A 25,755-nucleotide genomic window follows, 5' to 3' on the forward strand; every position below is an offset into this window, starting at 1 on the left:
ACCTTTGGTGCTTTGTACCCTTTTGTGTCAGTTTGCACAACTTTAAGGACTATACATTATTTATAAAGAGGGAAGAGGGAACTCGAGTAAAGTACTTTCAGAAAGTTGGACCCCTACAGTGGACCAACACAAGATTTTATTTCGGAGAATTTACACACCCCATTTCCTATGAAGTTAGGACATTGTGCAGCCTATATTCGAATGGAATACACCAGCAAAGAAGAGATATTAAATGTGCACTGATAATTTTATCACTTTGAGTTTGATCCCTGCAACACGTTCCAAAGAAGATGTGACAGGGTCAAGAAAAGACTGGGAAACAGATGGGGAATGTTCAAAGATAAATGATGTCTGCAGTTTGTCGTAGAGCCGCTTAAGCTTCACAAACTGTCCAGAAGCACTAGTTAAATAGATACGTTTATTTATTGCGGCATGGTTTTGGCCAAGTTGCTGCTGGTGACGCGTATTTGCACAAGATGATAGACGTAGTTCGCCATTACGCCCAAAACTATACGATACGTCGCAATGTTTACGACAAATGATGAGTGTCTCGACTCGAAATGTACTTTTGAATCGATAAAGATCATATGTGGGATTCGTGGCAGGGTTCCGTCGGAAAAAGTTTGTCATTGTAAGCCATCTCAGTAACGACCCCTGGCAATTAGTTTTGGTTAGCAAGACCAGGGGCCTCATGTACAAAGATTTGTGTGGATTTCCTACAAAAACGTGGCGTACGCTCAGATCCGGGAGCACATTTCCTTTGTACATTGAGCGCACATGTTGTACCCAAATTCCTCCCTAGCCACGCCCCCTTTTAAATATGCAAAATATATTTAAATTGATCCTTCATCTGAGATTCCCCTCTCTTGACAATCAGAAAATGAAAACATAAGAATGGGAAAAAAGAAGAACTTAAAACGCTACTCACTTGGAGTTGCGCAAAAATGTCCTCTTTGGCACGCTGTCCTCCACGCGCCACAATGTTGGTTAATTGCAGCGTTCTGAACAGCATCACCTCTAAGCGTCGCCGAAGGAGCCAGCGTACGCCAGCCATGATGTTGGCGTGAGGCAGGCGGTACGTGAATTGACCCCAAACTTGTACGGAAAGTTTTTGTGCGTACGCACCCTTCGTACATGAGGCCCCTGGCCTCTATGTTAAGGAATCAGGTGGAAGGCATACCTGACAAAACATACCATGTTTGGCAAGTCTGCCCCAAAAGGTCAAGCTCAGTCCAGAGTGCTCTGACATGACCAGCATATCTGATTCAACCCACCTTAGCACTCAATACTTTTCCATCATAATTCGTACTGTATGTGCAGTAAGCCAAGAAAAACTCTGCAGCACAAGTCATCTCCGGGCTTGCGTCAGTGCAACGGCGATTGGTTCTTCGGGAGGAGGGCCGGGCCGACTGCCGCACCGATATAAGATTGCGGCATCGATTCCTGCGATTGTGTAACATCCCTGGCTCGGCTCGCGGGATCATCATTGCGGCAATGATTGAAAGTTGCTTGTTTAGATTCACGTCTCGAGGCTCCTGCGATGCCAGTGTTTTTCCCAGAGAGCTTAAGCGCAATCCAAACAGAGCGGAGCACATCTGAAAGAATTAAAGAACGTGATCAATAAGCCTAATTAAGAACGTCCATCACTGCTTTTAATCTGAAGTTGGATGTGTACGCTGCATACAGTTCTTCTTTATATAGCTTGCGTCTTTCGGTTAAGTCTCGCGCTCTAAAACTGGCAATCAGCAGCATGTTGTGTTAAACTGTTTTCCCCGTGTGTCACTTTTCTCGACATGACTTACTTTCTAATTAATTCCAATTTTAAAACCTCAGAAATCTCACTGAAATCTTCAGAGAAACACAGAAGTGGGTTAGAGTTGCTAGGAACAAGGTGTGAAACTTGATTTTCTTTTGTTCCAGATGCACCCTGGGCGATCCTGCTGGCCAATATCGAACCGGAGTCCGTAGCGGTGACAGTCAACGGCTTGATCCCGGCTCGCTCTTATCAGTTCCGCCTCTGTGCCGTTAATGATGTGGGGAAGGGGCAGTTCAGCAAGGAGACAGACCGGTAAGAAGACAGATCCTGTATCTGTTCCTAGCAGCTTTTTTTATTTTATTTTTTTGGTGCCTTTTATCCAGGTTATGTGAAATACAGAAATACAATATTTCCTTCAGGGGTGCAGGCTTCAAGTTATATATTTTCCAGTGACTATTTCATTGTACGCCAGCGAGCTTTCCTCAAAAAAACAAGAACGGCAGCAGAACTTGGCGGCTGGTCGATTAACCGTGCATTGCACTCGCGGAATCTGTTTCCTAGACAACCGGTTTGACTGATCCCTTCAGTCAAGAGTCAGTGAAGAGGGATATACATGTAAGCCCACCAAAGCGGATACACACACTCACACACACAAACGTGCGCGATCGCATGTAAACACACATTCTCACACACACACGCAAACACCCACTGAAAAAAGCCACAGGGGGGGGATTTAGGTTTGAGGCGCGATCGGGTTTGGCCTCTCCGCGGCCTCACACAATTCCTCCCCCTCCTCCCCTTCCTCCCCTTCCTCCCTCCGCTTCCCTCCACCAGTCTGTCACGCCGCCTCATGCTGCCAGCTCCCCAGCCAGAGGAGAGCCGTGGTGTGGCTCCGTCTGTGCGTTACAATTGGGGCCTAGCACAGACCTCTGTGTGACTCCGCTTGGTGCTAAGTCGCCGCCGCTGATCTCGTTTCCCATCTCTCGTGCGCGTCTCCACCGCAGGGGCACGGCATGTAGTGTCAGGGTAAATACATAGCTTTAAGTCGGCTGAATAAGCCCGGGCATGCCGTGAATTTCTCAGATGCAGCATTAAGGTGTGCATTACGCAAGGAAGCCCACGAGGAATCAATAGCGAGGCTAAAAAGTTATTTAACTTTAAATTAATATTGTTTATTTAAGCAATCTGCAAAAATTCCTACCTTTTCTTGTGAATATTTTTGTAAAAAACGTGTTTTGTTGTTGTTTTTTTGCAGCGTCTCTCTCCCAGAGGAGCCCCCCAGCGCCCCTCCCCAGAACGTCATCGCCAGCGGTCGCACCAACCAGTCCATCATGATCCAGTGGCAGCCTCCTCCGGAAAGCCACCAGAACGGCATCCTGAGGGGCTACACCGTCCGGTAAACTCCTCGACGAATCTTGTCCATTTCTTGCATTTTTCACGTCCGAGGTGCGAAGTCACGCAGCCAAGACTCTTTCGTTTCGCTCAGCATGAGCTACCAGGAGGCACTCGTCTGTCTGTGTCGCCGATTGATCCTTCCTCTGTCTACTTCTGTGTTTAACTTTAAGCAAAAAAAAAATTAAGTTGCTGAATATGTTTCGCTTAAAGCGTCGGTTAACACCGCTGCATTTGGAAATATTTCATGTGAGAGGAACCTAAAATTTAATGACTGGTTTGACTTGGGAGGAAAAAAAACAAAACTTTAATTGTCAGAGTCAGCAATATGCCAAACTGACTGTAAATCCTGTAAACATGTAATTAGTTTGCTTTCCTGTCAGGGTTTTTTATTCATTACGTCCAAATTAAACAGCAGGTGTTTTCCAGACAATACTCAGATCTGTCTGTGGGCTTTAATTGCCTGTTTGCTGGTGCTTTGTCTCCCCCTAGCAGGCGGCCCGGTGCACTCCTAGGCCCTGAGCACTGTGACGTCTCTGCCGGTGGAACATGTAAACGGTCGCGACCGGGGTTCACGCAGCGCAGCAAAGGCGTCAACCCTTGACCGCTCTGAAAGAAGTCCGCGTGTGTTTCAGGTACCGTCTCACTGGGCTGCCCGTGGACTACCAAATCAAGAACATTTCCAGCCCGGATGTGACCAACCTGCTGCTGGAGGACCTCATCATCTGGACCAACTATGAAATCGAAGTGGCTGCTTACAACGGAGCGGGTCTGGGCACTTTCAGCCACATGGTCACCGAGTGGACTCTCCAGGGAGGTGAGTTAACCCCCCTCGCTTGACATGTTTTTTAACGAGCGCACAATTAAAGGTGTTGAATTTAGTCGAGATGCAAGTGTGGTGTTGTTATTTTACACACCAAAATATTCTGGTAATCCTCTAGTCGAATCAGCTTTTAAGTACGTCAGAGTGAAATCTTGCACCAAAAGTCCGTGCAGACTCTTGTCCATCCACATTACCATTAACACTTGTTTGCAAGGGCCGCACAAAGGTGTGACATGCCCCTAAAATACATAAGTAGCTCACACGGTCAAAAAAACAAGCCCACAAAGAGCCCTGGTGTTAGGTGTAAGTGTCAGCCGGAGAGTGATGGCAGTATCTGCCCTGACCTGTGCTGCGCCGATCAATACTGACAGCAAAACAGATGCAGGCAGACTCCTGGCAGTCAACTGAAAGGCGCTCTCACACCTGTGCCTTCCCGCCGCTGCCTTCCTCCGTATTCATCCCTTTCTTTTTATTCCTCTGCCCCACTTTTTCTCCCTCTCCTCATCCATCCCAGTTCCGACCATCGCCCCGGGCAACGTGCAGGCCGAGGCGGTCAACTCGACGGCCATCCGTTTCACCTGGACGGCTCCCAACCCTCAGTTCATCAACGGAATCAACCAGGGCTACAAGGTCGGTTCCCCCGCCGCCGCCGCTGCAGTGCCGCCGTCACCGGCAGCCATCACATCCATTGGCAGAACTGTCAGGGCTGAGCTTGTAGTGTCGCGCGTGGCGGGAGGGAGAGAGAGAAGCCGGCGGGCGCGAACGATATTTCGCGTGAACAATGGTCTTTGTCCGCCCATTTGTCAGTCGGAGGTCATTCTCTTTATCTTTACAACCATTTCTCCCGTGTTTTATTGTGAAGCGGCGCGCGCGTAATGATGAATGTCTTCATTATTTTTTCACGGGCCCGTGAGTGCCGTCCATCTCTCTTGTCTCTCGCCGCGCGCACCTTCGCTGAAATGAACGTAGCCCACGGGGAATCATAAAGCCGCGTCCATCGGGGTAGTTCTATGTCTCTCCGCTGAGGCTTAATTATGTCGCTGGGCTTTTTTTTTCTTCTTCGTCTCCGCCTTGAATGGCGCTCCACAAGCCTCGCTCGGCCGGGTTAGAGGGGTCACTGTACAGCCTGAATTTTAAATACCGGGTTTTCCTCCAGGGAGAGAGACTTAAGAAGCAGTGAGGGACAAAGCATTTATCCCCTCCGACACCTGCTGTACTTGCCAGATCTTTACTTCTCTTGTAGCTTCCTCGCTCTGAAAAAAACTAGGAATAATCCAGTAGACTAGCCACCGGGACTCATTACCTAAGCAGCTAATTGGTCAGTCCAAGTCCCATTTGTTGGTGCTATGCAGCGCACACGCATGAGACGGGATGCTATCATGCCTCTCTTGAGCCCGAGCTCCCTGTTTCCCTCTTAGCCGGTCTTAGCAGCGCAGTTCCGCCATCCTCTCCCAGACGAAAACCTCTTCGGGGCATTTTTCTAAATTTAGAGAGCCAGGATGCCAAATGACTCCTCGGCGCGGCTCGGGACAGCCAGACGAGCGAAAAAACCGCAGTTAGTCTGTGAGAATTAATGGTTTCTTCTCCCACTGTCCGCCCCGCTTCAGCTGCTGGCCTGGGAGCCGGGCAGAGACGAGGAGGTCGCCATGGTGACGGCGCGGCCCAACTTCCAGGACAGCGTCCACGTGGGATACGTGACGGGCCTGAGGAAGTTCACCGAGTACTACACCTCGGTGCTGTGCTTCACGACGCCCGGAGACGGCCCCCGCAGCCCGCCTCGAGCGCTGAGGACACACGAGGACAGTAAGCGACTCTCCCTCCGCGCTTTCCTCTTCCCCCCCCAATATATATTGGCGAAGGGACACAGGCGTCTCGCAGCAACACATCCTACGGGCAAGATCTATTATTCATGCGGAACGAAGTTGTAGAGAAGTGCTAATGAATGAGTATGTTCTGCATCCAGCCGGGTTCATCATAATTGGGATGTAGTTCCCTTGGAGATTATTGGCTAAGCTGTAAAAACCTACCTCAGCTTGTAATCACTTCTTTTTTTCCCCCCCTGTAATTACCTCGCTTTTGCTTATTTAGTTGTAAACACATTTAAGGCTCAAATTTAAACAGCTTGTGGATGTGTCCGGTCGCCGTTTAATCAGCAAGCGAGCCGCAATTTGGGGCGCAGTGGCTCGTCCCGCCCGTCGCTCATTAATCTTGTCTTGTCCAGCCCCCGGCGCCGTGGGTCACCTGAGCTTCACCGAGATCCTGGACACCTCGCTCAAAGTCAGCTGGAGTGAGCCCGGCGAGAAGAACGGCGTCCTCACAGGTACGTTCTCCCCGCTCAGCGGTTTCGTGCGGGAAAGGTGAGAAATAACGGCCTGTCCGAAAGTTGCGGGACGAGACCGGGAGACTTTCTTGTCTTGCTGCAACCGCTTGACCTCGTTTAGCGAGCTCGGCGCGGGAGAGCTCCGTTATTGTTTTATTTGGGTCATGCATGCACTGCTACCACACAGACCAGACATCAAATAGAATACTGCGGCAGTGAGACAACAGAAAATTCTGAAATAAGAAACACATTCACATTAAATCTAGCACACTTTACTGGAATCTAGTTTGGAAAAATAAACATGAGCCAAGACAAGCAAATTTAAATATTTCGCTTCACCAGTGCCCGAATGTGGAAAATGCAAAGTGTGGTGTTGCTTGCATAGCGGTTTTATATTATGCTCTTAACTTTATTCTCTGCCAATTCCTTGTAAAGAACAAACGCCAAACAGTGATATAAATATTCAAACACATACAATGGTTGACTTAGCAGCATATTGTAAAGTGCTTTTCCAAAAAATTTTAATGTGCCGCACGCTCCCGGGAGACAAACACACTGACATGCCATGTGAAATTATTGATTTGCCGAGAAATGCTGCTTAATGCTTTATGCAATCACATGAAAAGAGCTGCTGGCCCAGGAGCAAATTGCATTAACTTTGAGAGGGGTGAGCACGCGTGCGCTCGCGCGTGTGTGCGGGAGTGGGCGGAGGACGTGTGAGCGCAGGGAGGTATAATCACGGGCTGATTTAATTTGCTATATTCAATTTTTGATGAAGTTAATCTAATATTTCTGTTAGCTTGCCCCGCAGCGCGCCAGCGGAGAGTCGGTATTGTAGAAAAACTGCTGTCGAATCTTCCCTGAGAGGATTCCGCGTCTGTCGCCGCTCACCCTCTCTCTGCTGCTTTGCAGGCTACCGCATTTCTTGGGAGGAGTACAACCGAACAAACACCAGAGTCACCCACTACCTGCCAAATGTCACCTTAGAGTACAGGGTCACCGGGCTCACTGCTCTCACCACCTACACCATCGAAGTGGCAGGAATGACTTCCAAGGGACAGGGCCAGCTGTCCTCCTCCACCATTTCCTCCGGCGTCCCGCCAGGTCAGTAATCAAACCATCAGCACAGAAAACTGAGGGCCGGTGTTCCCAAACTGAAAAATAAATACTTACAGCCACAACATTATGACCACTGACAGGAGAAGTGAATAACGTTGACCATCTTGTGACAATTCAATGTTCTGTTGGGAAACTTTCTTGTGGATGTTACTTAGACATGTACCACCCACCTAGACCAGACCAGACCAGGCACCCCCACCCCATAGCAATGACACTCCTTGATGGCAGCAGCCATCCCCAGCAGGATGCACACAAAAACGGTTTAGCAACAACTAAAAAAAAAAACATGAACAACAGCACAAGGTGTTGACCTGTCCTCGAAATTCACTAGAGTATCTATGGGATGATCCACAGAGGCCCCTCCCCTCAACCCATAGGACCCAAAGGTCCCCCAGTTAACAACATCCTGTTCCCAGACACCACAGGACTCCTTCAGAAGGCCCATGTCCATTCTCTGATGAGTCACAACTGTTTTAAGAATAATAGCCACCTCACTCAGAACAGGCTGGCACTATTGGAGCCTATACACGGAACTGCTCCTCAAAAGTGAAGCCAAAGCAACTAGAGCTCCCCCTGGTGGCTGGCTGCAGTATATGTCATAAGCTCCACCCCCTCCATGTTAGTGGGTGGGACTTGGGCCAAACTAAAACACTAAAATGCACGTCAAATAATTTTTTTTCAAGGATGGTTTCTGTCATTTTAGGTAGTTAATATAATGTTGATGCATGTTCAAGCGTCAGTTCTTCGGATACGTTTTGTTTATTTGACGCTATAGAAACGGGATGTGACATCATGGCGACCACCAGTTGCCATGCCAATAAGTACAGTGTATAATCCGACATTTCCTTGTAACTGGTGGAGGCAGAGCAGAGATTAATGAAATGAAAACAACGTACTGCGCAGACTCTGGCTCCAAACTAGTAAGATGGTCCCGTGTGGTCCATATTTATATACAGTCTCGTCTGACACGTGCATAGCTTACATCTGTCTAGACAGGTATGGCTGAATTTCTGAACAAGTTTTGTGTTTATTTCACAAAATATAAATTTTTTTTTTAGTTGTTGATGTTTCTACCTTTTGTTTTCTTCCCTCCTGATACCATCGCTTTTACCGCGGCCTTGCAGGCTTGGTTGTTGGGGGTTGCTGCCCTTGTGGGACTGTTGTTTTATCTCTGATATTTCAATCCTGTGTTTTTTTTTTTTTGTTTTCTTTTCTTTTTCGCCTGTAGATTAGAGAAAAATTCAATAAAGGTATTGTTGAATAAAAACACTTGCGGCGGGCGGAACAACAGGAGACATCGCAGGATTCTGTTCGCCGGCTGAGAGGTGCTCATGAAATACAAACTGATGTTCATGGGCGAAAGCCGGCGGAGTGCCGCTAGGAAAAATAGTCCCCTGCAAAATCTGATCTGTTCGTAGTGATTACCTGGAGTGACCTGTTGTGAAAGCAAAGGAGCGCTTGTTTTATTCCCCTGGCGCTGACAAAAATCACATTATAAAATAAAGCATAGCAGCAGAAAACGTCGTAGACTCTCGAGCAGTCCTCGCCATCTTGAAATTATAAGATTTCTAAGAAGCTCGACTAATTCCCAAGCTAAAATTTCTGTTTTAAATCCACAACTTTTCTATTTAAACCCACAAACCGCTGTGGGCCTTTGTTGACCCTTCCCCTCCTGTGGATTTACTGTTTCACATTGGACTCTGCGGACATGGTGTCTGGCGCCAGACACAATGAAATCTGACCCCCTGTCACCTCATCTGGGGCAGAATCCAAAAGGAACAACACAACAGTGCTCGTACATGTGCCCCATCCGCAAAATGACGGCTCCCGCAAGAGCATTAAGCACAATTAGAGCGTTCTAACGATTTCATATTTGCAAAATTGTGCCAGAGTGCCCACAACAATCGCCTCGAGCCGCGTTCGGAGCCCGTGCATGTGCGGAAACCTGTGAGATGGCAGGGCTGTTATATTGAGCGCGGGGTTTTCGGAGCAGCAGCAGTTATGGTCCCCAGAATGGCAATTACTCCCATTGTATATGTGTAAAGAAAACGCCTATGCGCCTGCAACTGCCCCGTAATGACCCAGCTAAATGCAGCCTCAATAATCGGTCATGCAAATAATTAAGAGGTGGTAATTTTACTACGACACGTATAATCTGCATTTCATTAGGACTGGATGCATGTGCATTTATGCAATCTTGGAAGAAAACTGCTCAGTGTGCCCATGGGAGTGATTATATCTTTTTAATATTGGGCCACTCCACTATATAAGCTGCGGTTTGACATTAATGCCTTCAACTAGGATTTATGTAAACTTTATTGTGCTTTGGAATGAGATTTTAATATTTATCTAGACGGAGGCGCGAGGGGGAGGGGTGGGTGGGAGAAATATGAGGAATTAATTCGTTTAGCGCACTTTTTCATACACACCTGCTTAGACGCACAGATACACAGCGGTGCCCTCCCGCTGTTCCCCCGAATCCGCCATTTTCAGATTTGTTTCCCCTCCAGGATTACCAGTGAATAATCCGCTCTTATTGTTTATTCAGCTCAAGTGTAAACAAGCACGATATCAGGTTGGATCGTATCTCCGGATAAGTGCGGCGTAATTGACATTCATGGCATTGTCTTCGCCGCCGCGCGCCGCATGTAAGCGTCTTTTCCAAATCTAATCTGCTTTTGCAGTCTCGGCTCAAGTTTGGAGAGCAGGGGGGGAGAGAATGAAGCGGGGTAGGTGAGAGGTTTGTTTCTGTGCAGTATCTGTGCCGCCACCAGAGGGGGCTGTTGTCGATGGATTGACCATTGCATATACACCAGTCAGGCATAACATCATGACCACCTTCCTAATATTGTGTAGGTCTCCCTTGTGCCTCCAAAATAGTTGTGGCTCATCAGAGAATGGACGTGGGCCTTCTGAGGGTGTCCTGTGGTGTCTGGCAACAGGATGTTGTTAGTGGGGAGCCTTTGGGTCCTATGGGTTGAGGGGAGGGGCCTCTGTGGATCATCCCACCGACACTTGATCAGTTTGGGATCTAGTGAATCTGGAGGCCAGGTCAACACCTTGTGCTGTTGTTCATGTTTTTCCACACGAATGACAGGTCCAAAAGTTTCCCAGCAGGACATTAGATTGTCACAAGATGGTCAATGGTATACACTTCACCTGTCAGTGGTCATAATGTTATGCCTGATTGCTGTGTCTCTTTCTCCCTTTGTCCACCTCTGACTCCCACCTCACTGCTTCCTCACAGAGCTTCCCGGCCCCCCTACCAACATGGCGATCTCCAACATCGGCCCGCGCTCCGTCACCCTGCAGTTCAAACCCGGCTACGACGGCAAAACGTCCATTTCCCGTTGGCTGGTGGAGGCGCAGGTGAGGCGGACGAAGAAGCATGGAGCATCAGTCTTCATAGATATCCAACTGTTTCTCATTGGGGTATTTGTCGCCTCTCGGTTTTAAGGTGGGCGTGGTTGGAGAAAACGAGGACTGGGTGATGGTCCATCAGGTGTCCAACGAACCCGAGGCCCGCTCCTTAGAGGTGCCAGGTCTCAACCCGTACACCTTTTACAGGTAACACACTGGTCTCTTTCAGCTCTTGACTGTGCATCTGATGTAATGTCCAAGTGTCGTTTTCCCTGACAGACACGTGCACACGCTTTCTATTTTCCTCAGTATACCTTTTTTTCCAGCATCAGTACACACTTTTCCACATAAGACATTAATACACCACAATTGTGAATTTCTATACTAATAGAATAGTTTGATTACATATGACCCTGCTCATGATTATCCCAGTATATTCATAGCAACGCCTGTTAACACTGAAATTAAGCTCGTGCAGACTGTGGCAAACATTAGATAAGGTACCGTATATGCGCCCCTCGGTATCTTGGCTAATTTCACCACATCCCTGGAGCTTATCTTATTCTGTTTTCCTTTAATTTGGATCCAAGATTGTTGTGTTTAGTGTGATTTTTTTTTTTAAATAAAAAAAAAAAACCCTGATTCCTCAGCGCGCGTGCACGATCTTTATCTTGGCGGAGTTCTCCGGCCTCGCTCGCGATTCAGCAAAACCAATTAACATTTCTCTGAGCCGGTCCCCGAAGACCCGACACCAGCTACAGCTCCCGTCATCCCAGCGTCGGCGCTTTTCATTTTAGCGTAGTTAAATGTGAAATTTAGTTTGCATATTCCGGCTGTTGCACAAATAAGCGCTCGTCTTAGCATATTCATGCTCCGCTCGCATCCGGCGCTCTGATCTCGTTCAAAAGTGATAAGCCTCACTTTGGAGGATCTAAGCGCTACAGTAACGCTGAGTTGGTTTTGATCTGCGAGATCCTGAAGCGTGGCCCGATTCAGAAGCTGCCCTGTAGTAACGCCTCGCTTACATCCAAACGTCAGGTTCCGCATGCGCCAGGTGAACATAGTGGGCACCAGTCTCCCCAGCCAGCCCTCCAGGAAGATTCAGACCCTCCCAGCCCCTCCGGACATGGCCCCGGCCAACGTCACCCTGCGCACCGCCAGCGAGACCAGCCTCTGGCTGCGATGGATGGTAAGCCGGGAAGCTTTCTTCTCGTGCTCTTCTCTAATCTAATAACACACACTCTCTCGGAAGCTTTGTTTCGATCCTCTCTCTCATTGTTCATGACCAGCCTCTGCCTGAATGGGAGTACAACGGAAATGCGGAACAGGTGGGCTACAGGGTTCAGTACTCCCGCGCGGGCTCGCAGGGCCGCCCGCTGACCCATGTCATCGGCGACAGGCTGGAGAGGGAATTCACCATTGAGGACCTGGAGGAGTGGACGGAGTACGAGGTCAGGGTCCAGGCTTTCAACGGCATCGGGATGGGACCCTGGAGCCAGCCGGTCAGAGGCAGAACAAGAGAGTCTGGTGAGTTAGCGACCCATCTGTCGACCTCTGAAACTAAAACGTGGCATTGCGCAGCTACAGAAAAGCGCGGAAATACTTATTTTTTGAGCTGTCATGGGTAATATCCCCGAAATGCCTCGCACACTTTTCCTTTTAAGATCGGTCGCAAAACTTTGCCCAGAGTTCAAACCGTTGGAATCCTGTAATTGCAATTTATGTGTGGAATATTTTCAGTTGCAAACACACACACTTTGACACTTTATCCTGCCGTAATGTTTCAGCCTCCCGTTTAGACTTTCCCTTCCTCGCTGCGGCTTCCATATCCCTCGCAGACGTGAGGTAGAGCGGAGGAGTCTGAGGAAATTGAGAACACATGGACCCAAATGTGGAATTCCTGTGCTCTTTTTTTTTTTCCACACACTCCAGCAAATTCCTAAGAATCAGGCATTATGTCCGAGGATGAGAGCCAAAGAAGAGAAGAAGCTCTATTCTCGAGTCTTAAGGATATGAGAGGCCACACGCGCACACAGGCCGCATGCAGTGACACACACACAGGGAGGAGGACAAATAAATATTTCTGAATGTGTGGCAAACAGTAGGCTGTTCAGGTGTAACGTGCTCTCTCGCCTCTCCCTTGCAGTCCCTTCCAGCGGACCCACCAACGTGTCTGCCTTCGCCACCACCTCCAGCAGCATCTTGGTGCGCTGGTTTGAAGTCCCAGAGCCGGACAGGAACGGTCTCATCCTGGGCTACAAGGTCTGTGTGTTTACGGCCGCTTATTTACTGGCCGCTCGGCGACCTCTAATTAGCTGGTGGGAATGTCAGCTGTTTTAAAGCGGCACACAAAGCAGCGTGGTGGCAGTTTACGAGGCCGTTAGTTCATTTCCAAATTCACTTCTGCACCAACTTCTTCCTCTGTTTCTCCTCTCGGGGTCAGGTGGTGTACAAGGAGAAGGACTCGGACACCGCGGTCCATTTTTGGACAGTGGAGGGAAACGCCACGCACAGCGTCCAGCTGACCGGCCTTGGAAAGTATGTGCTGTACGAGATCCAGGTTCTGGCTTTCACGCGGATCGGAGACGGGCGGCCCAGCTCCCCGCCCATCCTGGAGAGGACTCTGGACGACGGTAGGGGCTCTGAAGATTGAGCAACATCAGAGTTATGTGAAGATGAAAAAGCATCTGGAACATGTGTATGTTTAGTTTGAGGTGCTGTTTACGCACCATGTGCACGAGTATGATTGTGTGTCTGCTGCTTTCCTGCAGTCCCGGGACCTCCAGTGGGTATCCTGTTCCCTGAAGTTCGAACCACCTCAGTGCGACTTATTTGGCAGTCCCCTGCCCAGCCCAATGGCATTATACTTGGTTAGTAATGTATAAAATCTGTTTCCTCTTGGGAATATTTCACTTTTTATGTCTGCGGTGATTATTTTTTGAACATCTAACCCTCTAAATGCAGTAGTACGAGTAAATTCCTGATGACTAATCCTGCACACACAGCTTCAGGCCTACTTTTGTCACGTCTTTTGTCGACTATTCGTTTTGGGAAATCAGATCTTGTTATTTTTCCGGCACTGCCGTTCCCTTGTTAGCTAATCTGGGATTTCCTTGTGAGCGTTTGATTCATTATACATCTGTCGTATAATTTCGTTTAAACTGAGCACTGTGACAGAATGACAATGTGGCGCGCGGGAGCAGCTGCTCACGGAATCGTGTCGGAAGAGACGAAGCTGCTCGCGGCGGCTGCGATTCGTGGCGATTGCTGAACTTCTCCGATGGCTTTTGTCTCCCGCTCCTCCCCAGCCTACCAGATCACCTACCACCTCAACTCCACCAACAGCAACGCGGCCACGGTGGACGTGCTGAACCCGAGCGCCCGCCAGTACACGGTGACCAGCCTCAAGCCGGAGTCCGTCTACGTGTTCCGCATCACGGCGCAGACGAGGAAGGGCTGGGGCGAGGCCGCCGAGGCGCTGGTGGTCACCACAGAGAAAAGAGGTAACCTCAACTCAATGTCTGAATATTTGCTGTAGTTTAATACCGCCGCGTTAGGATTGCTGGATGTGTGGGAACACGTTTTCAAAGCGGAGTGATGCTTTGAAGTGGTGTGCGTGTTGCCGGGACCGGACGCAGGTGTGTGATCTCAGTAACGACACGACTTGCAGAGAGCTGTACAAAGCCGCCACTGCTCTCAGTTCATTTGCGGTTAACAGTTCAGTAAGCAGATGTGTTTTCTGAAGGAGCGATTTTATTTATTTTTTTATTTTTTTCCCGCCCTGTGGGTATTTATCGGAAGCGCTCTGATGCACTTTTGAGAACGAATCAGTCCATCTGCTTCCCTCAAGGCACGGCGCGGACTGTTTACTCTGCAGCGTTCATGTCCCTGCTACTCTCCGTTCCTCCGTCGTCCGAATCACACTTTTGTTTTCCTCGTCTGTGCAACACACAGATGTGAAAAGCAGGAGGTCTATTTTTTTTTCTCTCCTTGTTTCTGCATCGTGGTATTCCTTAGTCCAAAATAAATTTCCCGTTCTTCCCTATCACTGTTCTTTCAGCTCGTCCCCAGCCCACCAGCCGTCCCATGGTTCCTCAGAAAGACGTCCAAGCCCGCCAAGTGTTACTCACGTGGGAGCCCGGCAGCGACGGCCTTTCCCCCGTGCGTTACTACACCGTGCAGCTGAGAGAGCTTCCTGAGAACAACTGGACAGTTCACTCTGCCTCTGTCAACCATGAGGCCACCTCCTACATAGTATCCAGGTAGAGTGTACCTATCAGGTAACAGCTTCTGGTTACAGTAACGGGTGGATTTTCATTCCCTTTATTGTAACAAATGTGTTCATGTGTGTCAGATCACTGGTACTGAAATATTCCCTCTGCTGCAGTGTAGCCGGCAAATCACCTGCGTCCTTATTTGGAACCACGTTTCCAGGGTATTACACTCTGGAACATAAATAGCGGAAGTAAATTTGACGAATTCATACTTGTTTTGTTGTTACGATCCCATTTTGGTTGGCTTCAAGTGCGCCCGGTAATTTTCTTGCAAGCCTCGCAGCTCACGCAGCGAGACTATATTTCTCTTTTGATGTATGTGACTTAAACGTTTTAAAGATCCCGGGCTGTAGTGCATCATCGGGATTGATGCGGTTTCCTGTGTTTCCATCCCTAAGGCTGAAGCCCTTCACGTCCTACCAGTTCAGAGTAAAAGCCACCAATGACATAGGGGACAGTGAGTACAGCGAAGAAAGTGAAGCAATCACAACTCTGCAAGATGGTAAGAGTCACTATTAGCACATTAGCACTCCGTTCTCTTTGTTTACTGCATGAACATTTGACGATTTAATGAGCACATATATTGATATTAAAGGAGCAGTTCTGTGCTTATTTGTTTAGCTGGCAAGAGATCTGAAATTCTAAATTAGCTTAGCTTAGCATGAAGTGTGGCGTAGAGGAGGAAACAGCTTGTGTGGATCAAAATCCATCTGCCAGCGCATCTAAAACTCACATAGATGCCATTTGTTTAATTAGTTATTGTGTAAAAATTGTATTTTATTGGGCAGAACTGTTTTCTTAGAGAATGCAGAGACTTCCTAGAGTCTCTGCTGGTACTTTGACAAACTCGGCGTCACTCGGGAAAGAAAGAAGAAACGGTAACGCTCATAAAAGTGAATAGCTATTCCTTTTCATGGGTTCAGTTTTAAGTCTGCACGGTGCGTCTAGCAAAATGCTTTTAGTTTCCTGCTTATTTGTTATTTATACGTGTCTCCCATGCCACCCAACCCCTCCCCCTGACTCTGATTGGTCAGCTCCAATGGGCTAAGCAGGCCCCGCCCATACATGTTTGAGCCATAGACTGTAAATAAAGATGGTGGACGGAACAGCTCTTCATAAGTGAAGCCGAACCGATTAGAGCTCCCCCTGGTGGCTGGCTGCAGTATAGGTCACAAGCTCCACCCCCTCCATGTTAGTGGATGGGACTTGGGCCAAATTAAAACACTAAAATACACATCAAATACATAGATTTTAGGTAGTTAATATAATGCTGATGCATAGTCAAGTGTCCATTTTTCTGATAAGTTTCGTTTTAGTTCGTTTTTTGGCGCTATAGAAACAGGATGTGACATCATGATGACTGTAAGTTGCCATTGCAACCGCTCCGTGAGAGTTGGACAAAATAAATTAAAAATAATAAGTGTAGCGTGTAATCCAACATTTCTTTGTAAGTGGTGGAGGCAGAGCTGAGCGTAGTATTAATTAAATGAAAACACAAGTGAGTCTGGAGGAATTGTGGGCGGGTCATTCATAACGCAGCACCGCATGGCTCCACTCTCGGACCGTACTGCTCAGACTCTGGCTCCAGCTCCAGGTCCAGCTCCAGCTCGCAAGATGGTGCTGCCCGTATCCCCAGGAAAATAGCTCCAGTTTGGCCAGTGCAAGGAAGTGGGGCCACATAGTCCATATTTATATACAGTCTATGGTTTGAGCCCAGAGCTGAACCGAGGAAGTGACAACACCTGCAAAACAACTTTTTTTGTCATTTTTGGTTCAGATACTTGGCATATAGGTTAAATATAGTGCAAGATATATCACAGCATCATATATAAACACTTTGATTTGAATTTGATTTCATAGGGACCTAAGCAGTAAAGGGGGAAACAAGTAAAACAACAGTGCAGTGCCTGTATAAATCAGCCTATTGTATGTGGTGCAGGCTGTACTGGCAAAGGTAGCAGGTGATGTCATGTGTGCGCCATCTGCGAAGACACCAGGAGACAGGAGGGCTGCATTAAAACCTTGGCAAAACAAAAGTTTGCCCAGCGGTGCGTTAACCAGCCAGAGAAACATTCCCTCCGCTGATCTTTCCCACTGCCATTTGTGACTCGTCTGTCAATGGCTCCTCTGTTCCAGCTATTGTGTGTTTATGCCCCATGAATGCCACCGCACATGGACGGATTTAGCGACTTGAATCGGGCGCATTTTCAGGCCAATCGAGCTAATTCATCTCACTTTTATTTGCCCCAAGCGCCCGACGAAGCGCCCTCGATTCTCTCCGTGACGCCGCACACGACGACGTCCGTGCTGATCCGCTGGCAGGTAAGAGCAGCCGTCATTGTTTGCGAGGATCTACGACTCCAAGTCTGAGGAAAAGTGGCTCCTGATGAGAGGCCGTGAGAGTACACAGCGAGGCCTGTACTTACAGACTGGAGGGGCTGCACACTTTTACACACCAACCTGTGCTCGTTTTGTCTAATAAAACCACCCTCTCCCACACTCACACCTGAATTAACAGGTCATAAAGAGGAAAACAGGAGGCTCCGAGACACAATTTTACTTTTATGGAGAACACTTGTAGAGTTTATGAGGATAGAGAGGTACTTGTTTTGTTTTTTTTCTCTCCCTCTCTCTCTGCCTCTTCCCCCTGGGCCCGCTTTCTCATGTTCAATCACGGGGGATTTCTCTGCATTACTCAATCTAGTCTTCTGTCTGGGGGTTTCAATTACTCTAAGTCTCTTCGGTGATGGGTGAGTTACAGACAAAACACAAGGTGATGAAGTGGAGTTTTACAGTACAAGTGAAATTCCTGTCGAGATCAGCTATTTCACAGTCTTTTGGGCTTTTTATTTTTATTTTTTATATATTTTTCTGGGACTCAGCTCTGCACGCTTTCTTCTAGGTTAGATCTTAACTCCGCTTTTCGCCCTTACAGCCCCCCTCCGAGGAGAAGATCAATGGAATCTCGCTGGGCTTTCGGATTCGGTACCGCGAGCTGCTGTACGACCGTCTCCGCAGCTACATCCACGCGGGCAACAGCGCGTCCTCCTGGGCCGAGCTCAATGGTGAGGAGTAACAGCGTCCTGTTTGCTGTAAATGTCCAGTATGTGATGAGCATTACAAAGAAACGCAGCAGGCTAGGCAAGGATGAGAAAAAGAAATACTCATCAGACTCATTCTGCAAGAGTATATTGAAAGAAATGTGCCATTTCTGCACCTTCGGTGACGCGGTCACGCGATTATAAGACCCAGCCGCGGTTGATTATTCCTGTGCAGTCTCCGCGTGTCAGCGGCACCATTATTTTCCATTAGAGGAAAACTTAACTTTCTGCCCGGCCTATTCCGGTGGTGAGATCTCCCCGCTGGTTTTGACACTTGGCGGCAAAACATTTCATCTGGAGATCAGTGGTTATCAGCTGCAGGCTGTTATTAGGTTTACTCAGGAGCGGCTCTGTTTCTACTGCTCCGTGCAACTTAGCCTATAATTTTGCTCTTACTGAGTCATTCTGGAGCTCATTCAGAGCTATGATCACTGTGATTGTGTAGTTTTTTTTTTTTATGACGATAGTGCTACCCTTCTTAACAAGTTTTGAACCCTAATACACTCCCTCTCATTTTTACCTCTTTGCTTTTTTCCCCCTCTCTTCTCTCCCCTCTCCCCAACGCAGCCCCCTACAGCATCAGGAATCTGAGTGACTCAACCCTCACCCAGTATGAGCTGGACAGTAAGTTTTGTTATGTCTCCATCTCCCCCGAAATATACACAGACGTGTGCTAAATCGCTCAGTATCCAAACTTGGATCTCGCTGTGTGTCTCCAGCGGCCCCGCTGCCTTGAATACGGGGCAAAGTCAGCGTGTCAGGCAAATTAACGCAGCGTTTGGCTGCTTGTAATCACGCTGCATTGGAACCAGCTCGGTTCAACGTACTCCTCGGTTTGCACATGTCAGCATGTTTGGATAAGCTCTGCAGAAGCCAGCAGTCACATATCTCTCCTGCACCTCCTATACTATGGTACTGGAGAGCTTCGTGATTACACTATCCTCGTATGAAAATGTAACCGAAATAGAAATGTCTTCCCAGGGCAAAATAATTCCTTGTAGCAGTGATAGTGGCGGGAAGCCATCGAGAGATCACATCCTTATTAGTGCAGAACTTATTACTTATTGTCTGGGGCTCCTCGAGGACGGCGCAGGAATGTGAAAGACGGTAGCGGGTCAGCTGACCTCCTCACACACGAGAGCAACGACGACGACCCCCGCGGATCGGAAAACCGGGTGTTCCGAGCTGCGGATGTTGCAAATTAGTGTTTAGTGTAACTCTTAACCTTATGTCTCCAAACTGTTTACTCCCGCTGCAGAGCTGAGTAAACACAAGCGCTACGAGATACGCATGAGTGTCTACAACGCCGTGGGCGAGGGCCCCAACAGCCCGCCGCAGGAAGTGTTTGTCGGAGAGGCAGGTACGTTCGCTTCCTGTTATTTCGATCATCTCGTGGTCCGGAATGATTTTATCGGCCTCCGTGCAAATGGATTAAACTGTGTTCTCACACATAACTGCTCCACACAATGTGTACATTAGAAGTTAAAGCACTTACTTGGCAAGTACATGGAATTTACTAACGCATGATTCATTTATGCTGCAAAAAGTGCCTACAGCCCCGCCCCAGAACGTGGCCATTCAGTCGGCGACAGCCACCCAGCTCGACGTGACGTGGGACCCTCCCCCCGTGGATGCACAGAATGGAGACATCCAAGGCTACAAGGTCAGCTACTTGGGTTTCTTGAAAACTCCTCCAAATGCAACAATTGGCCCCACACATGATGATATGAAGTACTAATACACCGATATCATGCTCAGTTTTTTATGATTCAATATTTACAGTTTAGTAGTTCGCAAGAGACCCAACCTGTTTGTATGTTAATCACTATTAAATGGACATTTTTACACTTTTAGCATCCGGAGGGGACGTTCAATGCAAGGTTTAGTCTGTTTGCAGGGACTAGAATGAAATTGCGTCTTTCCCTTAAGGGAGTTTGAAATGGGAGCGAGTTTTATAGAAGCAGAAATAGCTTTATTCCCTGAACAGCATCTGCAAGCATACATTATCACTGATTTTTTTATTTTTTTTTCTGTGTAGATTTACTTTTGGGAGTTCCAGCGCAAGAACGAGACGGAGCGCCTGCGCACCCTGTTCATGCCCGAAGCGGGGGTGAAGCTGAAGAACCTGACGGGCTACACCACCTACATGATCAGCGTGGCCCCCTTCAACGCCGCCGGGGACGGGCCCCGCAGCCCGCCGACGAGGGGGCGCACTCAGCAAGCGGGTGAGCCAGGCCTCTAGATGCCGAGAGATATGCAGATTCCTTAATCAGTATGAATGAGCGGATCTGCGCAATCAGGCGACGTGGTAAAAACAAATCTTTGTACGCGTAATGAATGAGCGCGTGATGGAGATGCTCTGAGAGGAAGAAGACAAATGCGGGCTGAAGCGGATGAATCGGAGCGCGCGCGCACGGCCACGTTTTCATTCATCTGTCATGCTTGTGCGCTGGTGGCGGGGCCCGACGTTAGTTTGGAGAACCCTGGGAGTTCTCTCCCGAGTGGATGAGTCAGCCACGAGGAAGGAATTTGATGTGACGATGATGCTAATTGCCGCTGTCAGCGTGCCAAACGATGTTAGCGGAACCACACACTGAGCATACGGTTCCAATCAGCCGACCCGTTCGCTGTAGCGCGTGTGTTTTTGCTTGAAAAGTGGATGGTTGATGAAATTTTTTTGGGAGCGAGTTTGAAGTCTGCAGGCACGCTATGTCTGAAGGATGGCCCCATCACCTTCTTTCTTTCTGTTTCTTTCTCAAACTCATGGGACTTTCTGCTAATATCCCCATCTGCAAACATGTCAAAACATAATTTATCTCCCAGAAACCCCTGTGTAAAGAAATCCATTTTTGGTCCTCTGTACCCCTGTGTCTTGGACTAGTAAAAGGGAGAAAAAAAGAAGGTGCTTACAGCTTCTTGGTGTGCCTCAGCGTTCAGTGTTGTGAGAGGAGGAAGCAGATGACAAGCCAGAAGGGGGAGGAAGGAGGGGCTTTATGGAGATAGTTATCCCATCTTTTGTGAAGACAAAGAGGCTTTGTCTCTCGCAAGCGTCTCCGCTCCCGCTTGACAAGTCGAGAGACAACAGGGCAAACTGTAACACGAGCGCGGTGGCGTCACGAGCTGCTGCTGCAGTGGGCTCTGCGGGCTAAGAATGGTCACTGTGACTGTGAATTACCATGACCTGGGTCAGACCATACTCGTAAGTGATGCAGAGCCTTTTCAACCCACATGCGGTTTAGCGGAATTGTGATGTCGGCCTAATTAACGCAGTTCAATTTGTGAACAAGGACGTGAACTCGCCCCAAAGTGCACAGAAGAAAGAAGAAGAAAGGGGGAAAAAAACGCTTTCAGTTCCAAAACTGCAGCGTCGACAATTTCAGAGCTGCCGTTTTAGATCAGCAGTGGGAAAAGTTACAGCAGGAGCTGTTTAGACCTGCAGATGTAGACCTGGCCGCGAGGAAAGTAATCACTTTTCAAACACACAAAGAAAAGAAGGTAAAGAGGGAGCCTTCAGGTGGTGCAGATGTTCATGTTCCCGCATCTAAAATGTTGGTGGTGGTGTTGACCTTACCATGTTTTCTTGCTGAGATAAGTGCAGGTGAGTTACAGTGAGGACCACAGCCACAAAAGAAGGTTAATATTTACAGAAGGGGTTTTTTTTCCCAGCAGAGTTTATACACCGGTCAGCCACAACCACTGACAGGAGCAGTTAAAATTGAATGCAACGTTCTGCTGGGAGATGTTTGGACCTGGCATTCATGTGGATGTTACTTAGACATGTACCACCCACAGGGTGTTGACCTGACCTCCAACTTCCCTAGATCCCAAACTGATCATAGAAGCCCCTCCCCTCAACTTATAGGACCCAAAAGCCCCCACTAACAACGTTCCGATACCAAACACCACAGGACACCTTCTGAAGAGTCAAAACTGTTTTGGAGGCACAAGGGAGACCTAGACAATATTAGGAAGGTGGTCATAATATTATGCCTGATCTGTTTATGTACCCACATATGTGGAATTAGTTCTCTACATTTGACTGATCCAAGTAAGGAGCAGTGGGCAGCCATGTAAGGTGCCCCAGGGAGGAGTTAGGGAGATTTTGAGTGGTGACGCAAGCCATGAACGTATTGGGATAGAACTATAGACCGCACAGCCTCAAATCACCAGTCCACAGCAATATGGAATTTATATAGTATAGTATATATGTAGTTGTGACATGGGAAGTCGTGTACACAAAATGCTCGGCGTTCAAGTGGAAACATCTGCCGTAAGTCATGAGAACACCGCAGCAAGGCGTCTAGAAGCCACAGAGGCTAACAGATGACTGGGTAACCTAGCGTGGAAAAGTCATAATGAAAAGGAGGAGGCCTTTGGGAATGTCAACAAAACCCGACACGACCGCGACTTCCAAGGTCGTGCACTCAACAGAAGTGCACCAGTAGAAACAGAAACCTTTTTTGTTTGTCGTGCCGTGCGTCTGACCGTGTGTCTTCCGTTCTTGTGTGATCCAGCTCCCAGCGCTCCCAGCTTCATTCACTTCAGCGAGCTGACCACCACCTCCGTCAACGTGTCCTGGGGCGAGCCCACCTTCCCCAACGGCATCATCGAGGGCTACCGCCTTATCTACGAACCCTGCACGCCTGTAGATGGTAATCACTCACTCTAACCAATCCCAACTTATGTCTTTTCTGCACAAAATGGCTGCTGGCTTCTATGAAGGCTGTATGCACACTACAGGATATACAAGGATTTTGAAGCTGTAGAATTACTATTTGTTTAAGCAAAAATCTTGTGGTGTGCATTTTTCTCCATCGCATTGACCTAAACAGCTCATGTGTCATTGCAACCTTTTACATGCTCTCATCCCAAATAATACGTGACTACGGTGCTGAAATGAACAAACCTGTTTCCCCACTACTAATGCCATCACTCTGCGTGTGTCTGTGTGCATTTTGCCTATGTCCTGTGTGCTGCCACATTGCCTGGCCTGTGTAATACCTGCTTTAAATGTGGTGTGTTTGTCTAGAGTCTTCCGTGGCCTGTGCCGACTGTCTCCACTCCCCCTCCCCCCCAGGCGTCAGTAAGACAGTGACGGTGGACGTGAAGGGGAGCGGCCCCTTCTGGCTGAAGCTCAAAGACCTGGCGGATGGCGTCACGTACAACTTCCGCATCCGGGCCAAGACCTTCATCTACGGGCCGGAGGTGGAGGCTAACATCACCACTGGACCAGGGGAAGGTAGCTGCATGCTTGAATGATGCTTGTGAAAATGCAATCTTTTTGATTATTTGTTTGAAACATTTATTGGCCCTACTATTTTTTTTTTTTTTTCCCTCAGGTGCCCCCGGACCGCCAGGAGAGCCTTTTATCACGCGCTACAGTTCGGCCTTGACCATTCACTGGACCGGCGGGGACCCAGGACGTGCCCCAATATCTCGCTATGTCATCGAGGCCAGACCCTCTGGTGGGTGCCCTAGATGATCGCCACATTAACGAACCTCGCCTTATGTTAGCTTATGTTAAGGCTCATTTAGGGTACTGCGGAACATAGACGGCGTAACCTACGCACGTAGCCTACGCTAGCAGGCGCTGTCTTTTTTGCCAGTCGGGTTAATTTTTGTTTCTACCGCCTACTTCACTTTCAACAATGGCGGCTGAAACTTTAGACGAAAGTTTTACGAAAGTTTTACGAAAGTTTTACGAAATTTCGCCAAAGTGAGTCATACAAATGTTTATATCTTCGAACCTCCTCAGTTAACCTCTCCTCAATGTGTTCCATCTTTATTGATCCAAAACAACCAATTCAAATATTACGGGGAGGGAGAAGTAAAAATACTAACGCGGAAATAAGCTACTAACAAGCAGACCAATCATAGCTCTTGCGGTCTGCATCACCGTGACACGTAGTTACATTTCTGGGGAGGTGCACATCAGGCTACGGCGTTAGGGTCTGCATAGGGTCTGGGCTAACGCCGTAGCTATGGCGTCACATTATACTTTAAAGAAGGTGGCATTAAGTGTCAACATCTGCTGCCCCGGAGTACGTGTCCCTGGTATTTTAATGGGTTATTGATTCGGGCGCTGATGCTGAAACAATTGGCATCCAGTTTCGGCTGTGATTGACAAGTCGTGGCAGGGCGATGAGGTGATGGATGTTGGGTGACTCATACGGAGGGATGTGTTTCACCTCTTAGAAGTGAGAGTTGAGAGGCATACTTCGCCTGCATTTTGAAGAAGGTTAGCAACAACGTTGGATGATAATGTATAGAGTAAATTCATGTCCAGAGGGAAGATAAAGATGGTTTACCCCTCCCCCTCCTCTTCTTTTACCCATATGCCAAGGGCCAGAACTCTCAGCAGTATCACGTAACTCTGTTTTGCGTCTTCGGATCAAATTACGTTCAGCTTTTTTTTTCTTTTTTTTTTAAAAAACTGTCTGTCAAAAGTTCAGCAACATGACGGATGGACTCCGGGGCTCGTGCGTGTTTGTGTACCCCATTAAAAGAGTCAAACTCACATTGATATTTACAAGTGTAATAAATGATCTCTGGCTGGATTTCCATAGCAAGCAGCAAGTCATCTAACACATTTGAAATATGGCTGCACCATGTTGTAGATTTGGTTGCCGTAAAGTTTTACGAGAGCAGTGAATTTGATGGATTGCGTAATATTTTGTGGGGAATTATGAATTGCCCTGAGAGCTGCCAGCCAGACGGAGCGTTATATCAAACCAGCAAACAAACAAACCGGCAATTAACAATGACACATCGACATTGTTCAAAGATTTTCGCTTCCAGTGCTTTCGGTCTCCCCTGACCCTAAATTGCGAATTAAATCTCCACACAGATGAGGGATTGTGGGATATCTTGATCAAGGACATACCCAAAGATGCGACGTCGCACACGTTCAGCATGGACGTCCTGAAACAAGGGGTCAGTTACGACTTCCGGGTGATTGGAGTGAACGACTACGGCTACGGCTCTCCGAGTCTACCTTCTCCGTCTATATCTGGTGAGCTCGTGTGTATTTGTTAATAGAATTGAATCAACTGAACTGCATTAACATTTCAGACTTAATTAAATTCCCTGAGGTTGTTCGGACTTCACAGGAACACAGCTACGTGTTTTTAACAGCCATGAATTTCAATTTTCTGTGTTTTTTTCTTCCTTAAACCCAGCACAAAAAGTGTCTCCTTTCTACGAGGAGTGGTGGTTCCTGGTGGTGGTGGCTCTGGTTGGGCTCATCTTCATCCTGCTGCTGGTTTTCATCCTCATTATCAGAGGACAGAGCAAGAAGTACGCGAAAAAGTCTGAGTCAGGTGAGTGCACGGTTAATTGGAGCATTTGACTTGACTTTTTTGTTATAAAATAGTAACATTTAATAAGAAGATTTAATGATTTTCAAACACTAAGCAGAGAACTGGATATTTCATAGAGGGCTACATTCAAATTTTCAGTGAATTAGATGAAGGAGTAAGAAGAAGCAGAGAAGGAGAGGAGGGAAGCCGGAGCAGGGGTGGCGGTGGCGGAGGTGGTGGTGGTGGTGGGGCGTACTTGTCCATTCAGCGCAGCTCTGACATCAGCGGGTATTTCCCTCGGCTCAGCACTTT

The 25,755-nt window shown here is 48.0% G+C and overlaps 1 protein-coding gene across 1 annotated transcript in view; it reads left to right on the forward strand.

The window, feature by feature from the left end:
* Positions 1 to 25,755, forward strand: part of sdk2b (sidekick cell adhesion molecule 2b) — an 89,466-nt gene that overhangs the window by 45,284 nt on the left and 18,427 nt on the right. The window contains exons 14-41 of the mRNA XM_084567731.1: positions 1,921 to 2,068; positions 3,012 to 3,152; positions 3,784 to 3,965; positions 4,486 to 4,601; positions 5,579 to 5,774; positions 6,193 to 6,291; positions 7,204 to 7,395; positions 10,658 to 10,779; positions 10,868 to 10,977; positions 11,809 to 11,959; positions 12,060 to 12,297; positions 12,917 to 13,032; positions 13,214 to 13,403; positions 13,542 to 13,640; positions 14,079 to 14,273; positions 14,831 to 15,032; positions 15,443 to 15,546; positions 17,296 to 17,366; positions 17,980 to 18,109; positions 18,713 to 18,769; positions 19,404 to 19,505; positions 19,693 to 19,808; positions 20,184 to 20,370; positions 22,660 to 22,797; positions 23,175 to 23,384; positions 23,485 to 23,610; positions 24,993 to 25,157; positions 25,324 to 25,464. Coding sequence (XP_084423857.1) covers positions 1,921 to 2,068; positions 3,012 to 3,152; positions 3,784 to 3,965; positions 4,486 to 4,601; positions 5,579 to 5,774; positions 6,193 to 6,291; positions 7,204 to 7,395; positions 10,658 to 10,779; positions 10,868 to 10,977; positions 11,809 to 11,959; positions 12,060 to 12,297; positions 12,917 to 13,032; positions 13,214 to 13,403; positions 13,542 to 13,640; positions 14,079 to 14,273; positions 14,831 to 15,032; positions 15,443 to 15,546; positions 17,296 to 17,366; positions 17,980 to 18,109; positions 18,713 to 18,769; positions 19,404 to 19,505; positions 19,693 to 19,808; positions 20,184 to 20,370; positions 22,660 to 22,797; positions 23,175 to 23,384; positions 23,485 to 23,610; positions 24,993 to 25,157; positions 25,324 to 25,464 — 4,044 coding nt within the window. The remainder of the gene's footprint in view (positions 1 to 1,920; positions 2,069 to 3,011; positions 3,153 to 3,783; positions 3,966 to 4,485; positions 4,602 to 5,578; positions 5,775 to 6,192; positions 6,292 to 7,203; positions 7,396 to 10,657; positions 10,780 to 10,867; positions 10,978 to 11,808; positions 11,960 to 12,059; positions 12,298 to 12,916; positions 13,033 to 13,213; positions 13,404 to 13,541; positions 13,641 to 14,078; positions 14,274 to 14,830; positions 15,033 to 15,442; positions 15,547 to 17,295; positions 17,367 to 17,979; positions 18,110 to 18,712; positions 18,770 to 19,403; positions 19,506 to 19,692; positions 19,809 to 20,183; positions 20,371 to 22,659; positions 22,798 to 23,174; positions 23,385 to 23,484; positions 23,611 to 24,992; positions 25,158 to 25,323; positions 25,465 to 25,755) is intronic.

The sequence above is a fragment of the Chelon labrosus genome (genome assembly GCF_963514085.1).
Source record: "Chelon labrosus genome assembly, chromosome: 19".
In the NCBI taxonomy this organism is placed as follows: Eukaryota; Metazoa; Chordata; class Actinopteri; order Mugiliformes; family Mugilidae; genus Chelon; species Chelon labrosus.